Source organism: Gekko japonicus, unplaced genomic scaffold, assembly GCF_001447785.1.
Source record: "Gekko japonicus isolate JY-2015 unplaced genomic scaffold, Gekko_japonicus_V1.1 scaffold15, whole genome shotgun sequence".
Classification (NCBI taxonomy): Eukaryota; Metazoa; Chordata; class Lepidosauria; order Squamata; family Gekkonidae; genus Gekko; species Gekko japonicus.
In genome coordinates, this window is record NW_015165830.1 from 3,571,260 (window position 1) to 3,590,131 (window position 18,872).

The 18,872-nt window shown below is 46.2% G+C and overlaps 1 protein-coding gene across 1 annotated transcript in view; it reads left to right on the top strand.

Moving 5' to 3' along the window:
- The window catches only part of CACNA1G (calcium channel, voltage-dependent, T type, alpha 1G subunit), a 573,869-nt gene that overhangs the window by 428,521 nt on the left and 126,476 nt on the right, over positions 1-18,872 (top strand). Inside the window, exons 18-19 of the mRNA XM_015410725.1 lie at positions 10,543-10,643; positions 14,208-14,331. Coding sequence (XP_015266211.1) covers positions 10,543-10,643; positions 14,208-14,331 — 225 coding nt within the window. The remainder of the gene's footprint in view (positions 1-10,542; positions 10,644-14,207; positions 14,332-18,872) is intronic.

The window sequence follows — 18,872 nt, forward strand, 5'->3', positions numbered from 1 at the left end:
GCTGTGTACCCCAGATCCCCCACCCTCCTGGCACCCAGGATAATAACGCTCGCCTCTGCTTTTGTAACTCTGCCTGCTTTGCACAACTGGCTTTGCTCCCTGCCCTTATCGGTTCTCCCTGACATTCCTGGAGGGGGGGAAGAGTGTGAGAATGAGTGTATGGAGGTGTGAGGAGGCACAGCTCGTAATTCTTCTGAAGCAGCCCCTAGACCATTCCCAGCTACAACTGGAGTTGTGTCCTTGGGAGAGATAAGACTTTAGACTAAGCTAGTGGGGTCATATATTCTTTCATGACCTATAGTAACGCATTTGAGTGTGTGTGACGTATGCTTGGGGGGTGGACCCTATTCCCCAATTATCAATCCCTTGCTTATGCTTGTTAGTCCTGACAAAGGCGTTGACCTTACCAGAAGTCCAAATCTTACTAATAAACCTTGCTTAAGGAATATCGAGTAAAGAGTGGTTCCTCTGGTGCCTGACACCAGCTGATGGAATCTCCCCACCTGTTTTCAAGACAGAGCATCAGTGACCCTGTTACTGACCCCTGGCACATGCTTAGCTTTAAATAATATGTTATGTTGTAGGCACCAAAGGGTAAATGTCCTAACCAACACCATAACCCTGGGAGACTTTAAGGTAAATTAATAACATGCACTATTGCCAAATTGTCACACCAAAAGTGCACTGTCTGATTTGCAAAGTCATTCACCCAGATTCAAGTCACTACCACTGTTGGAAAGAACTCCAGGAACTGCCTGGACCCAATCTTCTAGCAAATCCTCAGCACACATGTCCCTGAAAATAGACACCGAAGCCGGAGGAACTGGCAGCATTGGAGGTGAACTACAACTCTGCCTCCAATTTAAGGTCCTCCCTCCAGAAGGACACCCTCTTCTAAGAATACAAAAAATCCTTCCAAATCTGCAAGTCCTCCCTTAACCCCTTTTGTAACCCTGGTCCTGTGATGGGGGCACCTGAGTCCTTTTGTGCCCTCACACGGCTGCCACACAAAGGCCCTCCCCAGCATTACCACTTTGTGAGCAAAATTGAGGTGCCCAATCAGTTGCTGTAATTCCTTCAAGGACAATTTCATTTTTACAGATGCCTCTTCCATCCTATGTTGGAGGTTGACTAGCTTATCAAGTGGTAACTGAGATACCTGCTGGACAGAATCAATTTCAATTCCCAGAAAAGTCAAAACAACACTGGGGCCCTCAGCTTTTTCATGGGCAAGAGGAATGCCCATCTCCTCTGCCAACTGCATAAAGGCAGGAACAATTCCCAGAGTCTGCTGGCCAGCAAATAAAAAATCATTGAGATAATGGGCAGTGCCCACAAGGCCCATTCCAAAAATGAACTGAACCACTCAAACGCAGTGCAGGACACCGAGCATCCCATTGGGAGGGCCCTGTCCACGTACAATTTTCCAGCAAAAGTGAAGCCTAAGAAACTGACATCGTCAGGATGCACTGGAAGCAGGTGAAAGGCTGGCTTGATATCACATTTGGCCAATTCAGCCCCACGCCCACAACGGCGCACCATACATACAGCCTGATCATAAGAGGTGTACTTAACTGACTAACTCATCCGGGATCATGTCATTCACCGTGATTTCATGCAGATATGAAAGATGGTGAATGAGGCAATACTCCCCAGGGGCCTTCTTGGGAACCACTCCCAAAGGGGATACCCATCAATTGGGAACAGGTGGGGAGGGAAAAGGGACTAACACTCTACCCTCCCTGCATTCCTTGCTGATCTTCTCTTTGACCACATGTTTCATTCCCCTAACAGATGGTAAGTTGGGAGCCCAATAAGACCACCGTTTGCCCATTTACAGAGTGCAAAACCCAAATTTGAACCCGCTTAACAAGTATTCCCTATTTTGTGACCTGGGATAACGGTCCAACCAGTGCTCCAACACTAGTATGTTAATTGGACCGGGCCCCTTTTTCAGGCAGAGCAGGGGTTCTGCCCCCACCCTGGCATTTGCCTCCTTTGGCATCCCTAGAACATGGCTTGCTTTTGGCTCTGGGGCATGGTGGACATGCACGAGGGCTGGCACAGAGAAGGCATTTGTGATGAAAAGTACACGACTTCCTGCTGCAGGCACCCTGAGAGGAGAATTTCCAACAAAGTGGGCATTTTTGTAATGCCTGTCCCACTAGGGTACCTAGTGTGCATTGAATGACATGCCCATTGTCAGAGTGCTCCCTCAAGGTAGGCCTTACAAGGGACATCAGCTGCATCCACAATTGTGGATGGATCTGATCCCACTGCAAAGCTGTATTCATGGCTGCCCTCATGCAAAAGGTTTCATCATACTTAATTTATTAAGTATGATTGTATCTATGTATTGGAGCATGGACAAGACCCTCCATGGCTGTGCCCTGACCACCACGCCCACATAAATTAGGAAGCCTGGATACCAATTGGCCCAAGTTCTTTCGACCATGCGGCACTTCAGGCGTTCCTTGTCACGCTCCTCTAGGTCTTCCTTATCTTTCTTCTACAGTTCACGATACAATAAGGAAAACACATCTACATATTCACCCCTCAAAATCTTGTCCCTAGTGGCCGTGGTAAGATGTTCCCCTAAGGGCATTGCCTGGTCCCCAAATGGCAACGCTTTTGCTGGCACCATCTCATATGGCATTCCCCACTCACCAGCATAACCCCAACCAGGCCAGCCACTAAACTGTTGCTGCTGGGAGGGACCCATCCAGGGCCCCCAACCTGTCTGAGGCAGAACTTGGCCCCTGCCCCATGGCCAGCCAGCAGGTGGCATGTTAGCATGTGCATTGTGGGACTCACTATTAGGCAGTTGTGTAGAAGATCCAGTGGCAGCAGCCTCACCCCCGGGGCCCCAAGGCCAAGCTGGCCTACTTGTGAGTATTAGCTCAGTCTTACCTCCTGCCTGCGGAGCACCCACATATGGTGCCACCTGCTGGTTTTCCACTGACTGTTCCACCTGCTGCTCACTGCCACACCTGGTGTCGAGACTTCCAGAAGCCGCTTGCTGGGCCAATGAGTCTCCACACCTGCTTTCATGGCAGACAAACAGGCCAGAACTTGAGCCTGGAATGCCTTGGTGGAGGACAATCTAGTCTTCCTAGCCCCCGCCCCCACCTAAACTGCAGAAGAGGGCCCACCCAGCTGCTGCTCAGTGGCAGCAAACTTATCAAGGTTGGCCTTGTTCACAGGGTCACCCACTTCCTTGTCCAAGGAAACTGCAGGTACTGGCCTCTAAGCAGCCTTCTTGGAAGCTGGCCGCTTCACTTTGGATGCCCTCTGGCCTTTTTTAGATGCCATACCATGGTTGGAATTTTATTATGCTTGCTGTAACTGAAACTTCCAAGAGGAGAGAAAAGGGGGTGAGCAAATCAGCTAAATGTGGCCCATGGCTGCCTACCCTATCTCAGGCGCTGAAGTGGATACTAATGGTGTTTTGCCTAGCCCAACCAATCACCCCCCCAATAGGGGGCCGAAGCCATAACCCTCTGGATCTCAGGGCCCCCAAGGTTGCCTCCTCATGGCCTGTCCTCCTGACCAGCCTCCTGGGCTGCAATTCCACCCCCAACACACAGGCCCTGTTCAAACTGCAGATGGTGAAGAAACCACCACGAGGGTGATCCTGCTGGTTATGGCTCCATCTGGACACAATCACTCCTTGCCTGCTGGGAGACCCAGCTGAGCTCTGAGCAGGAACAGGAGCAGGAGACAGAGGGGTGAGTGGTTTTTTATTTGCTTTCAGCGGAGAGGATCCAGCTGAGGATTTTGGTGGGAGAACTGGTCTGGGAGTGTGTGGAAGCGCTTGGAGTTTTTGCAGATTCCTGGCTGCTTGAGAGAGGAAAGGGCATTGTTTGACTGTGATTGACTGCAATTGAGAGGAAAAGGAAGGGGCATTGTTTTGCATGTGATTGAGTGCCTGGGTGCATTTGAATAGCTGCTGCCAGCACTCTGCTGGGGGAGGCCTCTATTTAAGGAAATACCTGGCCAGAGGCAGAGGAGACCCAGCTGAGCTCTGAGCAGGAACAGGAGCAGGAGACAGAAGGGTGAGTATTTAAGAAAGCTCCTTGACAGAGGCACGAGCCTCTGGCACGAGCCGAAGGGCGAGCTAAAGGGCTCTTTGCCCGTGGCTCTTAGCCCAGGGACTCTTGGACTAGGGGCTCTGTGAGACGCCCAAGAAGAGGCAGAAAGTGAAAACCCTAGGCTCCTTGTTTTCCCCATAAAGTAATTTGACTTTGACAAGAAAAAAACACATAAATACAAAGGGATTTAAAAGGGGGATTACATTTACTTATTTTAAAAGAATTATGAAGCCAGAATGCCAGCAGGGGGTTGGGGGCTATCCAGTGTTTTGCACAGAGTGTCACATGTATGACTATCTGCCCACTGGGCAGAAGTCTTGGGTGTGTGCTCGGTGCAAGGAGCTCCTGGTTCTCAGGGAACGTGTGTGCTCCCTTGAGGCCAAGGTGGCTGACCTGGAGAAGCAGAGACAGTCAGCTAGGCGCACAGAAAAGACTCTCGGGGACTTGTTAGCTACGTCCCACTCTGGATCTGGCAGCCCCGCTGCTGTCAGGGAGCATGAGGGTCTAGGGGAAACAGGGCACCGTGCTGAGGATAAGGGGAATGTGCCCTCAGAAGGGACCTCTTCCCCAGCTGGTGAGCGGTTATCCTTTTGCACCAAGGAACCATCCCTGGGCAGGGTGGGAGGGGGGCTCTTGGTAGTGGGTGATTCGATCCTTAGGCAGGTAGACAGCTGGGTGGCGAACCCGCGTACTGACCGTATGGTGACTTGCCTGCCTGGTGCAAAGGTAGCGGACATTACGCGTGTTTTAGATAGGCTGGTAGATAGTGCTGGGGAGGAGCCAGTGGTCGTGGTGCATGTCGGCACCAACGATGTGGGGAAATGCAGTCGTGAGGTCCTGGAGGAGAAATTTAGGCTGCTGGGCAGGAAACTCAAGGCCAGGACCTCCAAGGTAGCCTTCTCAGAAGTGCTACCTGTTCCACGCGCAGGGCCGGAGAGACAGGCACAGATCAGGAGTCTCAATGCGTGGATGAGACGATGGTGTAGAGGGGAAGGGTTCAGGTTTGTTAGGCACTGGGATTCTTTTTGGAACAAGAGGGAGCTGTACAGGCGAGACGGTCTCCACTTGTCCCGAGAAGGAACCAGGCTGCTGGCGCTTAAAATCAAAAAGGTGGCAGAGCAGTTTTTAAACTGAATATTGGGGGAAAGCCGACAGGAGATGAAAAGTCTCTGGTTCGGGTTGGCTCATCTCAGAGAGATGAGGGGGTACCTGTTGCTTTTCTACAGGGAGGTGGATTGAAATTGTCCACTGAGACCATGGCTAGTGACATGGACTGCCTGACAAGGTCTCGAGATTGCAAGAGGAAGGTGGCAGGCTTAACCAGTATGGGAAATTACAGCTGTTTCTATACAAATGCTCGAAGTGTCCGAGGTAAAATCGGGGAGTTGGAGTGCTTGGTGTCAGAGGGAAAAATAGACATTGTGGGTATTTCAGAAACTTGGTGGGATGAGGAAAATCAGTGGGATACGGTGATTCCCGGTTATATATTATATCGGAAGGATAGGGGGGGAAGGGTTGGAGGTGGGGTGGCTCTGTATGTCAGAGAGGGTATAAAGTCCAGAAAGATCGAGAGGCTAAGAGAATTGGATTCGCTTCTTGAAGTTCTGTGGGTTGAAATAGGGGGGCCAAAAGGAAACTTAACACTGGGAGTTTGTTATCGCCCACCGGATCAAAAGATAGAGGAGGATTATAAAATGATGAATGAATTAAAGATAGCAGCTAGACAAAAACACTGTGTCGTAATAGGTGATTTTAACTACCCACACATTGATTGGGTCAATATGTGTTCTAGTCGAGAGAAAGAGATTGAGTTTCTAGACACTCTAAATGACTGTGCTATGGAGCAGATGGTCATGGAACCTACCAGGGGAGAGGCGATCCTTGATTTGGTCCTAAGTAACACTCAAGACCTGGTGAGAGATGTAAAAGTGATTGCACCGCTTGGGAACAGTGATCATAATGTTGTTGAGTTCAACATTTGTACAAATAGGGAATTGGCCAAAAAGACTCACACAACCACTTTTAACTTTAAAAGGGGTAATTTTTCTGATATGAGGGGACATGTGGGGAGGAAACTGAAGGGAAAAGTAGAAAGGGTCAAAACCATTGGGGAAGCTTGGAAACTGTTTAAAACTACAATTCTAGAAGCTCAAATAAAATATATTCCGCAGGTTAGGAAAGGCACAAACAGGTATAAGAAAAAGCCTACATGGTTAACAAACAAAGTAATGGAAGCTGTAAAAGGTAAAAAGGATTCCTTTAAGCGGTGGAAAGCTAGTCACAGTGAGGCTGATAAAACAGAACACAGGCTATGGCAAATAAAATGCAAGTCTGTGGTCAGGCATGCAAAAAGGGAATATGAGGAGCATATAGCAAAAAATGTAAAGACCAACAATAAAACTTTCTTCAAATACATTAGAAACAGGAAACCAGCCAGGGAGGCAGTGGGGCCCTTGGATGACCAAGGGGTAAAAGGAGTACTGAAGGATGATAGGGAAATGGCTGAGAAGCTAAATGCATTTTTTGCCTCCGTCTTCACTGTGGAAGATGAGAGGTGCTTGCCCACTCCAGAGCCGCTGAGTTCGGGAGGGGTGTTGAAAGACCTGAGTCAGATTGAGGTGACGAGAGAGGAGGTCCTAAAACTGATAAACAACTTAAAAACTGATAAATCACCAGGCCCAGATGGCATACATCCAAGAGTTCTGAAAGAACTCAATTGTGAACTTGTGGATCTCCTGACAAAAATATGTAATCTCTCCTTAAAATCAGCCTCCATTCCTGAGGACTGGAAGGTAGCTAATGTCACTCCCATCTTTAAAAAGGGTTCCAGAGGAGATCCGGGAAATTACAGGCCAGTCAGTCTGACGTCGATACCGGGTAAATTGGTGGAAACCATTATTAAGGAAAGAATTAGTAGGCACATAGATGAACAAAACCTATTGAGGCAGACTCAACATGGGTTCTGTAAGGGAAGATCTTGTCTCACTAACCTGTTAATGTTCTTTGAGGGGGTGAACAAACATGTGGACAAGGGGGATCCAATAGATATTGTTTACCTTGACTTCCAGAAAGCTTTTGATAAAGTTCCTCATCAAAGGCTCCTAAGCAAGCTCAAAAATCATGGGATAAAAGGACAAGTCCTTTTATGGATCAAAAACTGGCTAATTAATAGAAAACAGAGAGTGAGTATAAATGGGCAGTTCTCCCAGTGGAGGGGTGTAAGCAGTGGGGTACCACAGGGATCAGTACTTGGTCCACTGCTTTTTAACTTGTTCATTAATGATTTGGAGTTGGGAGTAAGCAGTGAAGTGGCTAAATTTGCGGATGATACGAAGTTGTTCAGGGTGGTGAAAACCAGTGAGGATTGTGAGGCACTCCAAAGGGATCTGTCAAAGTTGGGCGAGTGGGCGTCAACATGGCAAATGGGGTTCAATGTGGCCAAGTGCAAGGTGATGCACATTGGAGCCAAAAATCCTAACTATAAATACACGTTGATGGGGTCTGAACTGGCAGAGACAGATCAAGAGAGAGATCTTGGAGTTGTAGTAGATAACTCACTGAAAATGTCGAGACAGTGTGTGACTGCAATAAAGAAGGCCAATGCTATGCTGGGGATTATTAGGAAGGGTATTGTAAACAGATCAGCCAATATCATAATGCCGCTATATAAATCAATGGTGCGACCTCATCTGGAATACTGTGTGCAATTCTGGTCACCACACCTTAAAAAGGATATTATAGCTTTGGAAAAAGTGCAGAAAAGAGCAACTCGAATGATAAAAGGGTTGGAACACTTTCCCTATGAGGAACGGTTAAGGCGCTTAGGGCTCTTTAGCTTGGAGAAACGACGACTGAGGGGTGACATGATTGAGGTTTATAAGATTATGCATGGGAAAGAGCAGGTAGAGAAAGAGGTACTTTTCTCCCTTTCTCACAATACAAGAACCCGTGGGCACTCCATGAAATTGCTGAGCGGTCGGGTTAGAACGGATAAAAGGAAGTACTTCTTCACCCAAAGAGTGATTAACACTTGGAATTCACTGCCACAGGAAGTGGTGGCAGCTACAAGCATGGACGGCTTCAAAAGGGAATTAGATAAGCATATGGAGCAGAGGTCCATCAGTGGCTATTAGCCACAAGGTATAGATAGGGACTCTGGGGCAAGTGATGCTCTGTCATCTTGGTGCTTGGGGGGGGTCAACAGTGGGAGGGCTTCTAATGTCCTGGCCCCACTGGTGGACCTCCTGATGGCACTGGTATTTCTGGCCACTGTGGGATACAGAGTGTTGGACTGGATGGGCCTTTGGCCTGATCCAACATTGGCATCTCTTATGTTCTTATGTTCTTATGCCTGACCGACCATTGCCAAATTGGCTAGGCCCCGGCCTCCCTCAATGGACCACAGTGCTCGGAGCTCTGACATCTCTGAACACAGCAGGCAGTCTTGGGCAGTGGGCAGTGCCAGGTCTAAGTAGTCTGACCCCGCTCCCACTCAGCGCCATGATGCACTGCATCCCGATGCTTGTGTCCTGCTTCCCCCTCCTTACACAGGGGCAAATTGGCTCCTGCCCACCAACAGCAAGCCTTGAAGTGCAGTGAGTAGCCACAATGTCATGCAATGCATACATGGAGTGTTGGAAGAATAAGAAACAAGAGATTCATCAGATGTTTCAGAAATAAGGAAAGATTTTCCAATTTGTGCCTAATGTTCAGGTATTTGACATATCTTTAAGTTTGCATTTGTCCCCCTGGAAACATCTCCCTGATTTGTTTTGTCTCAGTTGCCTCAGCTTGTTTCTGGCAGACTGCAATTTTTACATCTTTGTGGCCTGAACCATGCAACATGCTAGAGTTTGTTTAGCTTTATTGTTTCATTCAGCTATTGTATCATTCAGCCATTTCCCCTAGTTCATTTGAACATTTGCTCTGAGACTACCCATGAGAATATTTCTTGTAAACACTGAGGTAAAGTTGTGTGGATGGTATAGATTTGAATCAGCTTCACTGGACTACTGAAACTCCACCATGGTTATTGACTTCATTCAGGTCCTTTAGTCATGCATGACAGCTAGACTCTGTCAATATGAAGCACCTTTAATTGAAAGAGATTTTGCAATAATAAGTGGATTTTTAAAGCATTTTTAACTTTGAACTCTTACCTTTACCATGACCAGCTAAGGGCCCCTTCTCTTGTTATGTCTGTACTGTGAGAATTGCACAAGTATGTGACTCCTTCCAGCACACTTGGGTAATATCAGAAGTCATGGGCCATGGGGGATGAACTCACCTTATATGTCTTCTCCACCCTAGTACTGCCCCATTTTCTGGGACTGGTGAGTCCAGGATGAATGACCTCTTACATGGTCCAAGACTTCTCATGTTGCCTTCACAGCATTGAAAGCAGCTATGCTTAAGGTCGTTCCTATGTGAACTTCTTAACCTTGGGTGACTGGTTTGTTTACACACTTTATATTGGGGCAGGTTTTGCAAACACAGGAGTTCTTCCTATATGCAGGTTTGTATATTTCTGCCACAGCAACTTTTGTGATCTTAGTATTGTGGGTTGCAAAACTTGCAAAATTTGTTGCAATGGAGATACGTGAGCTACCAGTTTACACATAATATTCCTTCCTAGAATACTGGCAGCTGACTGCCTGAAAGACCTACCCCAATATAATATGTGCACCAGTCCCTTGAGTGGGGCTTTGCCATATAGACTCCGTTACAATGAAAAAAACTCTTGAAGATTCTGTTATTGCCGATTTTTTAATTTCTTTCTTCTAGGGGATAATAGTAAGTAACCTTTATATTAGAGTAGAGGTATGTCTCTTCTGGGAGATTCCCCCCCCCCATTTTTTTGCTATATTCCATTTTTCTTAGGGAGCAATATTTTGACACTTTGTGTTCTGATATTATCTGAGCTTGAGAGACAATTGTATTTGTTTTCCTTCGCAGCGATGTCTGTGTTTTCCTCTCAGTGATGTTTGAAATGCCACTGCTGCCATGTTGGAGTGGTCTTTAAGCAGAGACTGTGCACAGTGGTGCATGTCTCTGCAATAAATTTCCCTAAACCTATGCTCTCCCAGCCATCTGCCTCTTTACACAGCTTCTGTAAAGTGGAGCAGCCTGCTTGTACTGCTAGATATCATTAATCCATCCTTGAGCAACACAGCAGGAGCTACATCTCCACACAGTCAGACTCGTTGTTTTAGCCTTGTTTTATGACCAAGAAGTCCCATTCAGGAATGACCCCAGCTTGCAAGCCAGGCAGATTCCTTCAGGAGTGATGGAGAAGAGTGGGAAATAAAGTAAAAGTTTTGCACTTGTCTGTTTTCCAGGTTTCAGATTCTGGTTTTAATGGCTGTCACTGCCACTCAGATTGACTGATTGGTACCTCATTGTGCAAATTTTCACTCTCTGCTTGTCTGTCTTTCTCTCTTTTTTTTTAAAGAGTAAAAAGGACCGTATGAAGGCTTGGATAAGGGCACACCTACCCACCTGGTGTAAAGAAAGAGATTCCTGGTCTGTCTACATCTTTGCTCCGCAGTCTAAGTAAGGCACCTTAGTTTGATTGATAACTGTGGCAGGCAGGGCTCCCGCATCCTCTGATCAAAGAAATATTAATAGAACTTGGCAGTCAAGAATACCTGCAGACTTTGAGTTAGGACCAAATAGCAAGGACCAAATAGGCGGTGTCAGCTAAAAGACTGGAGCTTGTGCTAACACCCAGCAACTTCCTGGACCCAGCATCTCTGAAGTCAAGCAATAAATTTTGCTGTTTCAGCTGTAAACCATAATAACAGATGATAGAAATCTCAAAATCTAAACAGTGCATACTAAAATGTAGATACTATAAGCAGGAGACCCACAAGGACTTATGAGGGGCATCTCATATATCCCACTATTTCCTTCTTTCCCTTCCTTGAAAGCCCCCATAAGCATCTACCTTTTTCTTGCTTCCTTCTCTCATTCCCACCCACCAGTCAACCTACATTTATCTTCCCTCTCCCCTCCCCCTTCAGTTTTCCCTCCTTCTTTTCCCTGGTAGCCTCTACTCAGGAAAACTATTACCCAGTTGTGGAAGTCTGCCATCAGGCCAGGCCCAGTTGCTCAATGGGGAACACTCAAGGTCTTGTGGGAGGCACCTTCAGTTACCCCTATATTCTCTTTCCCTCCTACTGACAACTCCCATATCTTCTCCCTTTTCCCTAATTCCTTCTTTCCCTCCCACCCACCAACCATTCTACTTTTTATCTGCCCCCATCTTCAGCTATATTTATTATTTATTTACCTCAGTTAAACCCTGCCTTTCTCCACCATGGGGCCTCAAAGCAGCTTATACCATTCTCCTGTCCTCCGTTTTATCCTCACTACAACCCTGTGAGGTAGGTTAGGCTGAGAATGTGTGACTGGCCCAAGGTCGCCCAGTAAGCACCTTGACAGTATTGAGATTTGAACCTGGGTCTCCCAGATCTTCGTCTGAACCTCTAACCACTACACCACCCTGGCTTTCATGGAGTGGCTGCTATTGAACAGTATTAAGCAACCAGGCCTTAATGAGTCATGAAAGTTGTGTAGTGCAAATTGTCTGTGGTTATTGCTGGGCCTGGCCCCATGAGTCTCCCTCAAATGCCAAAACAGCCCTGGAAAGGGCCCTTCTCCCTCCCCCTGTCTTTTACTGGCAGAAACCAAGGCTTCAACTGGCAATACTGTTGTGATTTCCTAGCAGCAGTCACAGAGGGCATTTGTTTCTTAGATCTACAGGCACTGCTTCTGTCATTTGGGGAGGATTAGTTCCCCAACTTTTAAAAAAGATCTTGAGTGTTTTGCAAACCTGGGTCTTTTCTTAGGTTTGTAGTAGGGTTGTCAGGTTCCTTCGTCATGCCACCGGGGGGATTTGGGGGCATTCTGGGGGTGGGCGGGAATGTCCTGCGATGTTGGGGGTGATGCTCTGCTTTTTGGGCAAAACTCTATGGTAAAAATGGCCTCAAGCCATAACGTTTTGCCCAAAAAGCAGAGTGTTGCCCCCTGATGCCACCGATGCACTGACATTACTTCCAGGTGATGTCAGAGTGTCACACATGGCATCGGGGTGGGGGGAATTTCCTCCCATTGGCCAGCTGACTGGCAGTGGGCAGGAGCCTACAAAAGCAGGGGATCTCCCTCCCCCACCTGGGGAATGGTATCCCTAGTTTGTAGAAATATGTGTCTTGTCTGTTCATGGCTTTAGTCTGTTGAATTTAAGTGTCCACAGATGGGGCCATGTGAACTAGATATCCTGATATGCAAAGATGAGTCTAGAACATTGGCATTAACCAAAACATTTTAATAGCAGCTACCGAAAACAACAAAATGTTATGTATACCTGGCTGCATTCAGAGGTCTTGATTAAGCAGAGGTCTGTTTATGAAAGAAGGGCAGAAATGGAAGGGGGCATGCAAGTATGCCAAGCCATATCTGTGCCTACTACAGTGTGTTCTTGAAGAATTCTTGGTTTCAGACGTCTTCCATCTAACTCCAATTTATTGTTACATTTGAATATGGGCACCTGGACAAATGGAAGTGTTTTTTTTCTTTCCTGTGAACCAGAATTAAACAAGGGTTTTAAGGACCTCTGTACTGTCAGAATCACCAGATATCTACAGAGGCAGAATCCAAAAGGAGAGGTGGAGGTGGGAATTCAGACTATTAGATTATTATCGTGGCCATTCTCGAAGGAGCTCAGGGCAATGTACATGACCACTTCTCCCATTTGATCTTCTCAACAATACTGTGAGGTAGGTTAGGCTGAGAGTGACTGACTAGGGTTGCCAAACACCCCCCCCCCAGTTTGGCAGGGGTTCCCCGCTTTTTGGGGGCTTCTACCCGCTGCCAACCAGCTGGCCTCCGGGGAAGCCCAAGCCCCAACACCCACCGCCACCCCCTCCCTTCTCTTTTCAGAGAGAGGGAGAGGGGTGACTGCAGGCCACACACCCAATCTCCACTCAGAGATTGGGCACATGGAAACACCAGCTTCCTGCACTTAAAGGGGCCCCTTTAACTGCAGGAAGCCAGTGTTTCCACGCGCCCAATCTCCACAAAGGTCAGGTGAGCAAGGAAACGCCAGCTCCCTGCAGTTAAAAGTACCCCTTTAACTGCAGGGAGCCAGCGTTTCCCACGTGCTTAATCTCCGTGAAAGTCGGGTGTGTGGGGAAATGCCGGTTCCCTGCAATTAAAGGGACCCCTTTAACTGCAGGGAGCCAGCACGCTGGAAGAGCGGGCGGGTGGGGTGGACGTCCCCAATGTGACATCATCACATCGGGGATGCCCAACCCCCTCCGGGAATGCCTCCCCCAAAGTCCCCCGCTGGGGGTGAAGATGGCACTTGGCAACCCTATGACTGACCCAAGGTCACAATGAGCTTAATATCAGAGTGGGGTTTTGAAGCTATGTCTCCCCTGTTGTAGTCCAGCATTCTAAACACCTAAAATGACAATGGTTCCTGATATAAATCTCCTGAACCTGAAAGTGAAGCACTAGTTTTGCCTCTCTGATTTGTATTTCACTATACAACTCCAGTTTAGATTTCCACAGACCTACCAAATGGAATGTTCATCTCTGCTGTTATGCCAAAATAATCTTGGGGCATATTTGCAGATATCACATAGAAACTGTTCTTTTTATTCTGTTTAGACTTGTGGACTTAAAAATCAGGATATTTGGGAGGAGATATAATCAGAAATGCAGAACCCCAATCCCTAAGTTAGTTAGAAAGCCTTCAACTAATATCTAATTTATTTCAATTGGCACACAATTATACAATTTTAGGATGGTAAAGGATACCAAGGTACCTTTTGAAAAAGTATGACCCTGACAATGAAAGACATTTGAGCAAGATTAATTCCTGGAAGAAGTTTGCAGGGTGAAGAATTTAGAGGCAAAAGTGTGCATCAAACAAAGTGCTGATCTGGAACTATTTGTGTTCCAGTTTTGCTCTAATGAGAAAACATGTACTAATTGCCATTCAGTTTCATGTGGGGAGAAAAGATGGTTTTCAGTGTCTGCTTTAGGAAGGAATAGCAGTCTTCATATGATTACAACAATTTTCTTTGTCTTTCCCCACTCTTTTCCCTGTAGATTTCGTCTGGTATGCAATAAAATCATCACTCATAAGATGTTTGATCATGTTGTATTGGTTATAATTTTTCTGAACTGCATCACCATTGCTATGGAACGCCCCAAAATTGAGCCACACAGTGCTGTGAGTAGCCAAATGCATCATTTCCCAGTGATATTACAACCTTGTCAACCTGTCAGGCAGAGGGTTAACCTTGGGCCTGCTGTTGGTCTTAAAGTTGGGGAGAGGGTTGTGGCTAATGTTCAGACGGTGCAAAAGGGAATAATGTATCCAAGTTAAGTTACTTTGATCTGATTCATAGGGTCCCCGTAAGTCAGAGGTGACTTGACAACACTTACCCACGCACACACAGAGATGATCCCAATCCATTGACAAGCAACAGGGCTCCTGCTTTTAAAACCATGAACTTGTTCTCCAGTCAGATTCAAACCACTGTTTTCAGCTCATTTTGCATGCACACAAAGGGAAAACTAGTTCTCACCTGGCAGATCCTGTTGCTCTCCTATCTGAATTCAGATTCTGGCTTGTATATCTGTACAATTCTGATGCATAACTGAGCTACAAATTTGCATGAATTTTGGCTGCAGCAAGGATCAAGACTCGTCTATTTACAACTGATTTTGAATTTTTGCTTAACTGCACCTGCATGTCGTTAATTTAAGCAATAAATGATCCTTTCCAAGAATGGTTGGAAAAAGGGCTTTTCCTGCTATCGCTTTGCTCTTGCCAAGCTGTCTTTCATTCTGCTCTGCTACATGCAATAGCAGCATTAATGTGCTGAAGACATCAAGACTTTCTGGGTTTTGCATCCCATTTTCCCAAAGCACAACTGGCTTGTTTTGACACAGATATGGCATGTGTCACAATTTTCTTCCCAAATAAACATTCAAACACTTTTGCTTTCTTGTTGCAACACTGGTTTTTTGGTCCTTTTTGCATCCCATTTTCCCAAAGCACAACTGGCTTGTTTTGACACAGATATGGCATGTGTCACCATTTTCTTCCCAAATAAACATTCAAACACTTTTGCTTTCTTGTTGCAACACTGGTTTTTTGGTCCTTTTCATCTGTTTAGCATTGGCATGAGGGAATAAGAGGGCGGCAAGGAACTGCTCATTTTGTACTTCTTTTTCTTTCTTTTTTCTCTTTGTTTGGATATGCACAGGGATCTTCATTCTATTTCCTAGAAACATTTGTTTTATTAGATTCACATAATAGTTTTTCAAGCCAGATTTTCATATTGACAGTCCAATACAAACCAGATAAGCACATTAATCTGCCTGTTTTACTATTTTATTTCAGTTACTTGCTGCCTGATCCTATGCATGTTTACTTGGACATAAGTCCCACTGAGTACAATGGGGCTTACATCCTGGTAAGTATGCTTAGGATTGCAGTTCCAGAGAGACAAAGGTCCTTTCCACACTAGACCTTAAATCCTGGTTCAATCCTGTTCCCGAACTTACATTCTACACTATACAGAAGTTCACCCCTGTAATTATCTCAGGGTATTTTTTGTTTACACATTACATTGAGGTAACGCTGGTTTTGCCCCACACTTGTCCTGGGATAAAAGGATGCTGTTGTAACTAGGGATAAATGCAAGGTATTTTGTCGTGTGTTGAACTTTGAAAAAACCAGGGATGAGATCCAAGTGCAGAAAGGACCAGCGAGAGGGACAAACAGTCACACAAAACTCTCAAGCCCTTTTTGGTCATTGGATTTTTGGGACTCCTACCTTGTATATCTCCTGCCAACCTAGCAGTTCGAAAACAAGAAATTGCAAGTAGATAAACAGGTACCACTTCGGTGGGAAGGTAATAGCGTTCCGTGCACCTTGGTGTTTAGTCATGCCGGCCACATGATCACGGAAACGTCTTCGGACAGCGCTGGCTCTTCGGCTTTGAAACGGAGATGAGCACCGCAATCCTAGAGTTGGATTCGACTGGCTTTCGAGCAAGGGAACCTTTACCTTTACCTTGTATATCAGGAAAATACATGACACATGATCCTTTTGATACACACAATTGCCATTTTGTGTGAATAGGACAATGTGCACATCTTCTAGCTTTGGTATGTGCAGTCTGAAACCTGGTTTTGTTGTGGATTTGTGTTTGTGTGTGCCATAGCTGGAAAATATGCACAATGCCCTATTGCGGGCTCCAGCTCTTATGTGGGAGGGGGAGTGTCAGGCCTTCAGTCAACTCACTCTCGAACACAGGCTTTCTTGAGAGAAAGTTTATTGAAGAGATTTGAGATACTGTAAAGGTGAACTTTTTGTCAGGAATGAGGGGAAGAAAGCGGGGACCAACTGATACCCACATTCCAGTCATACATCACACAGTCACAAGTATAAGCAATCCTAAGAACCCAGACAGATACCATGGTTCAACTAGCCATCCAAAGTCTTATCTTCTTCAAGGACATTCCCATGAGAATACTCCCGAGGTGCTGCTTGAGAAAATGGTTACTGCATTGCCTCCCTAAACTACAGACATTCACACTCCCTCCCTCCCACAGCTTCCCTCCCTCCCACCAGGAATGTCAGCAAGGGTGAGCAATAAGCAGGCGGCTAGATACATCTGCGGCAGCTGGGAAAGTGAGGGGGGACAGGGACGGGGTGCGGGTTACATTGAAGCAAGTTATTAACACTACAGGTGTAGATATCATAATAAGAGGTGAACCCGAGTCTGACAGGGAGGTTCTGCCAGCTGTATACAATCCACTATGGAAGAACCACACACACACAACAGGTTTGGAAAATATGTGGAGTAAATTGGTCACAACTTTATTGACTACAGCTGTAAGAAGCATTGGCATAGCATGGGCCCACCGAATCCCATGCCTCAGCTGGCCCCATGCCAGCTGATGTACCCATCACCCAGCCAGCCGGCATGGGTGCTGAACCGTGGGATGGCAGGTTGCTGAGCTCACATGGACAACTGTCTCATAGTGGTCTCCCCTGCCATCCATCGCTGGTAGTCCATGAGCAGGCTTGTTTCCATCAGTCCTCATGCCAAGACCCCCTGAGGGGCGCCCCATATCCAGGAAAATGGCACACAGGCCAATTTCCATAAGCTGATCTGGCCCCATGCTGTTACCACCAAAAGCTGTGATGAGAAATATGGCATAGAATTCATAGCATTGCACACTTTGCTAACAACATCATATTATACAGTGTTGACGCCCCCTTTCCCCCACCCCGATACCCTGTTATACATTATTGCCTTCTGACCATGTATACATAGGGTGGGATGGGTGGGCAAGCCATTCCATGGCCAGACAAAGGATGAGGGGTGGGAGACAAGCAGCTGGCCTCTTCCCCCACAATTGCCCTCCTCTGGACACCCCATCACCTTGTCATTGGTCCCAGGGGGAGGGGAAAGTACTGACTTTCCCACCACCTGGCCACCTGCCCCCACCCAGCATCTGGCTAGATCTCCTCCCCTGCCCAGCCCCACAAAATTCAGGCCGTGCTGAATCAGGCCCTTTCTGCTTCACATCAAATAGCAATTGTGTGTATTGGGAGAATGTGTAGGTAGTAAGCTGTCCCAGGCCATGAGGTAGGAAGGAACACCAAAACTGTAATAACTGAAAAGGGCTACGGTGTCATATGCAATCCTTCTACTATGTCTCTAATATTGTCCACAGCTACTTAGGCTGTACCCTTTTTACACCCTCTTCCTTAAGCTCAAGAGACCATAGTGCTTACTAAATTATTAAATCCAATCAAATTTTGTTTATTCCAAACCTTCAAGGTATTTGTATAGATTTCTGATATCTTGTTTGGGTATTAATACATTTTAAAATGACTTCCAATTCAAATTTGGCAAATGAGACAAACAGTGCTTGTTTTGGTACCCTGAAGTAATGTGAGACCGATTTCAAACAAGAGCTGTGCCATGGTCGCACCTCCCTTTGCCCCACTTCTATTGGTCAGTTTCCCACTCGAAGCCGCATGGCCGCGTTTTGACCCGCAGCTTCGCTCAATTTTCCCCATGGTTTTGTGATCCTGGGTTTTTTTTTGTTTTTTTTTTAATATTTTTTATTCAACTTTTATAATAACATGCAACATCAAAAGTATGCAGAAATGATCAAAATAGAACAAAAAAACCCCAAGCATTACACAATAAGATGAATTAGTCTTAAGTGATCCTGTTTTTTGAGGAGCATGAAACTACGGGGAAAATCGGGCAAAGCCGCGGGTCAAAATGCGGCCGCCCGGCTTCGAGTGGGAAATTGACCAACAGAAGCAGGGCACAGGGAGGTGCAACCGCGGCGCAGCTCTTGTGTGAAATCGGTACGAATGTGGAATGATAGTTGTAGCTATGATGGTTTAAATTCAAAGTACAACATTTGGGATTTGTGCATTCATATCTAATACCAGTTGCACCAGTGTCATGTAGCAACAAGGTTGGGTATAAACTAGTAGATTTTATTGTTATGAATGTTTGTCCAACAGGGCTCAGACAATAGGCACCAACCAAACAATCATGGCCTTCATTTTAGTGTATCTGAAGAAGTGAGCAGTGACTCATGAAAGCTCATACCCTACCACAAATTTTGCTAATCCTTAAGGTGCTACTGGACTCTTACTTTTTTCTACTGCTACAGACAGACTAACATGGCTACCCACCTTGGTCGACCTTCATTTTAGGTTTTCT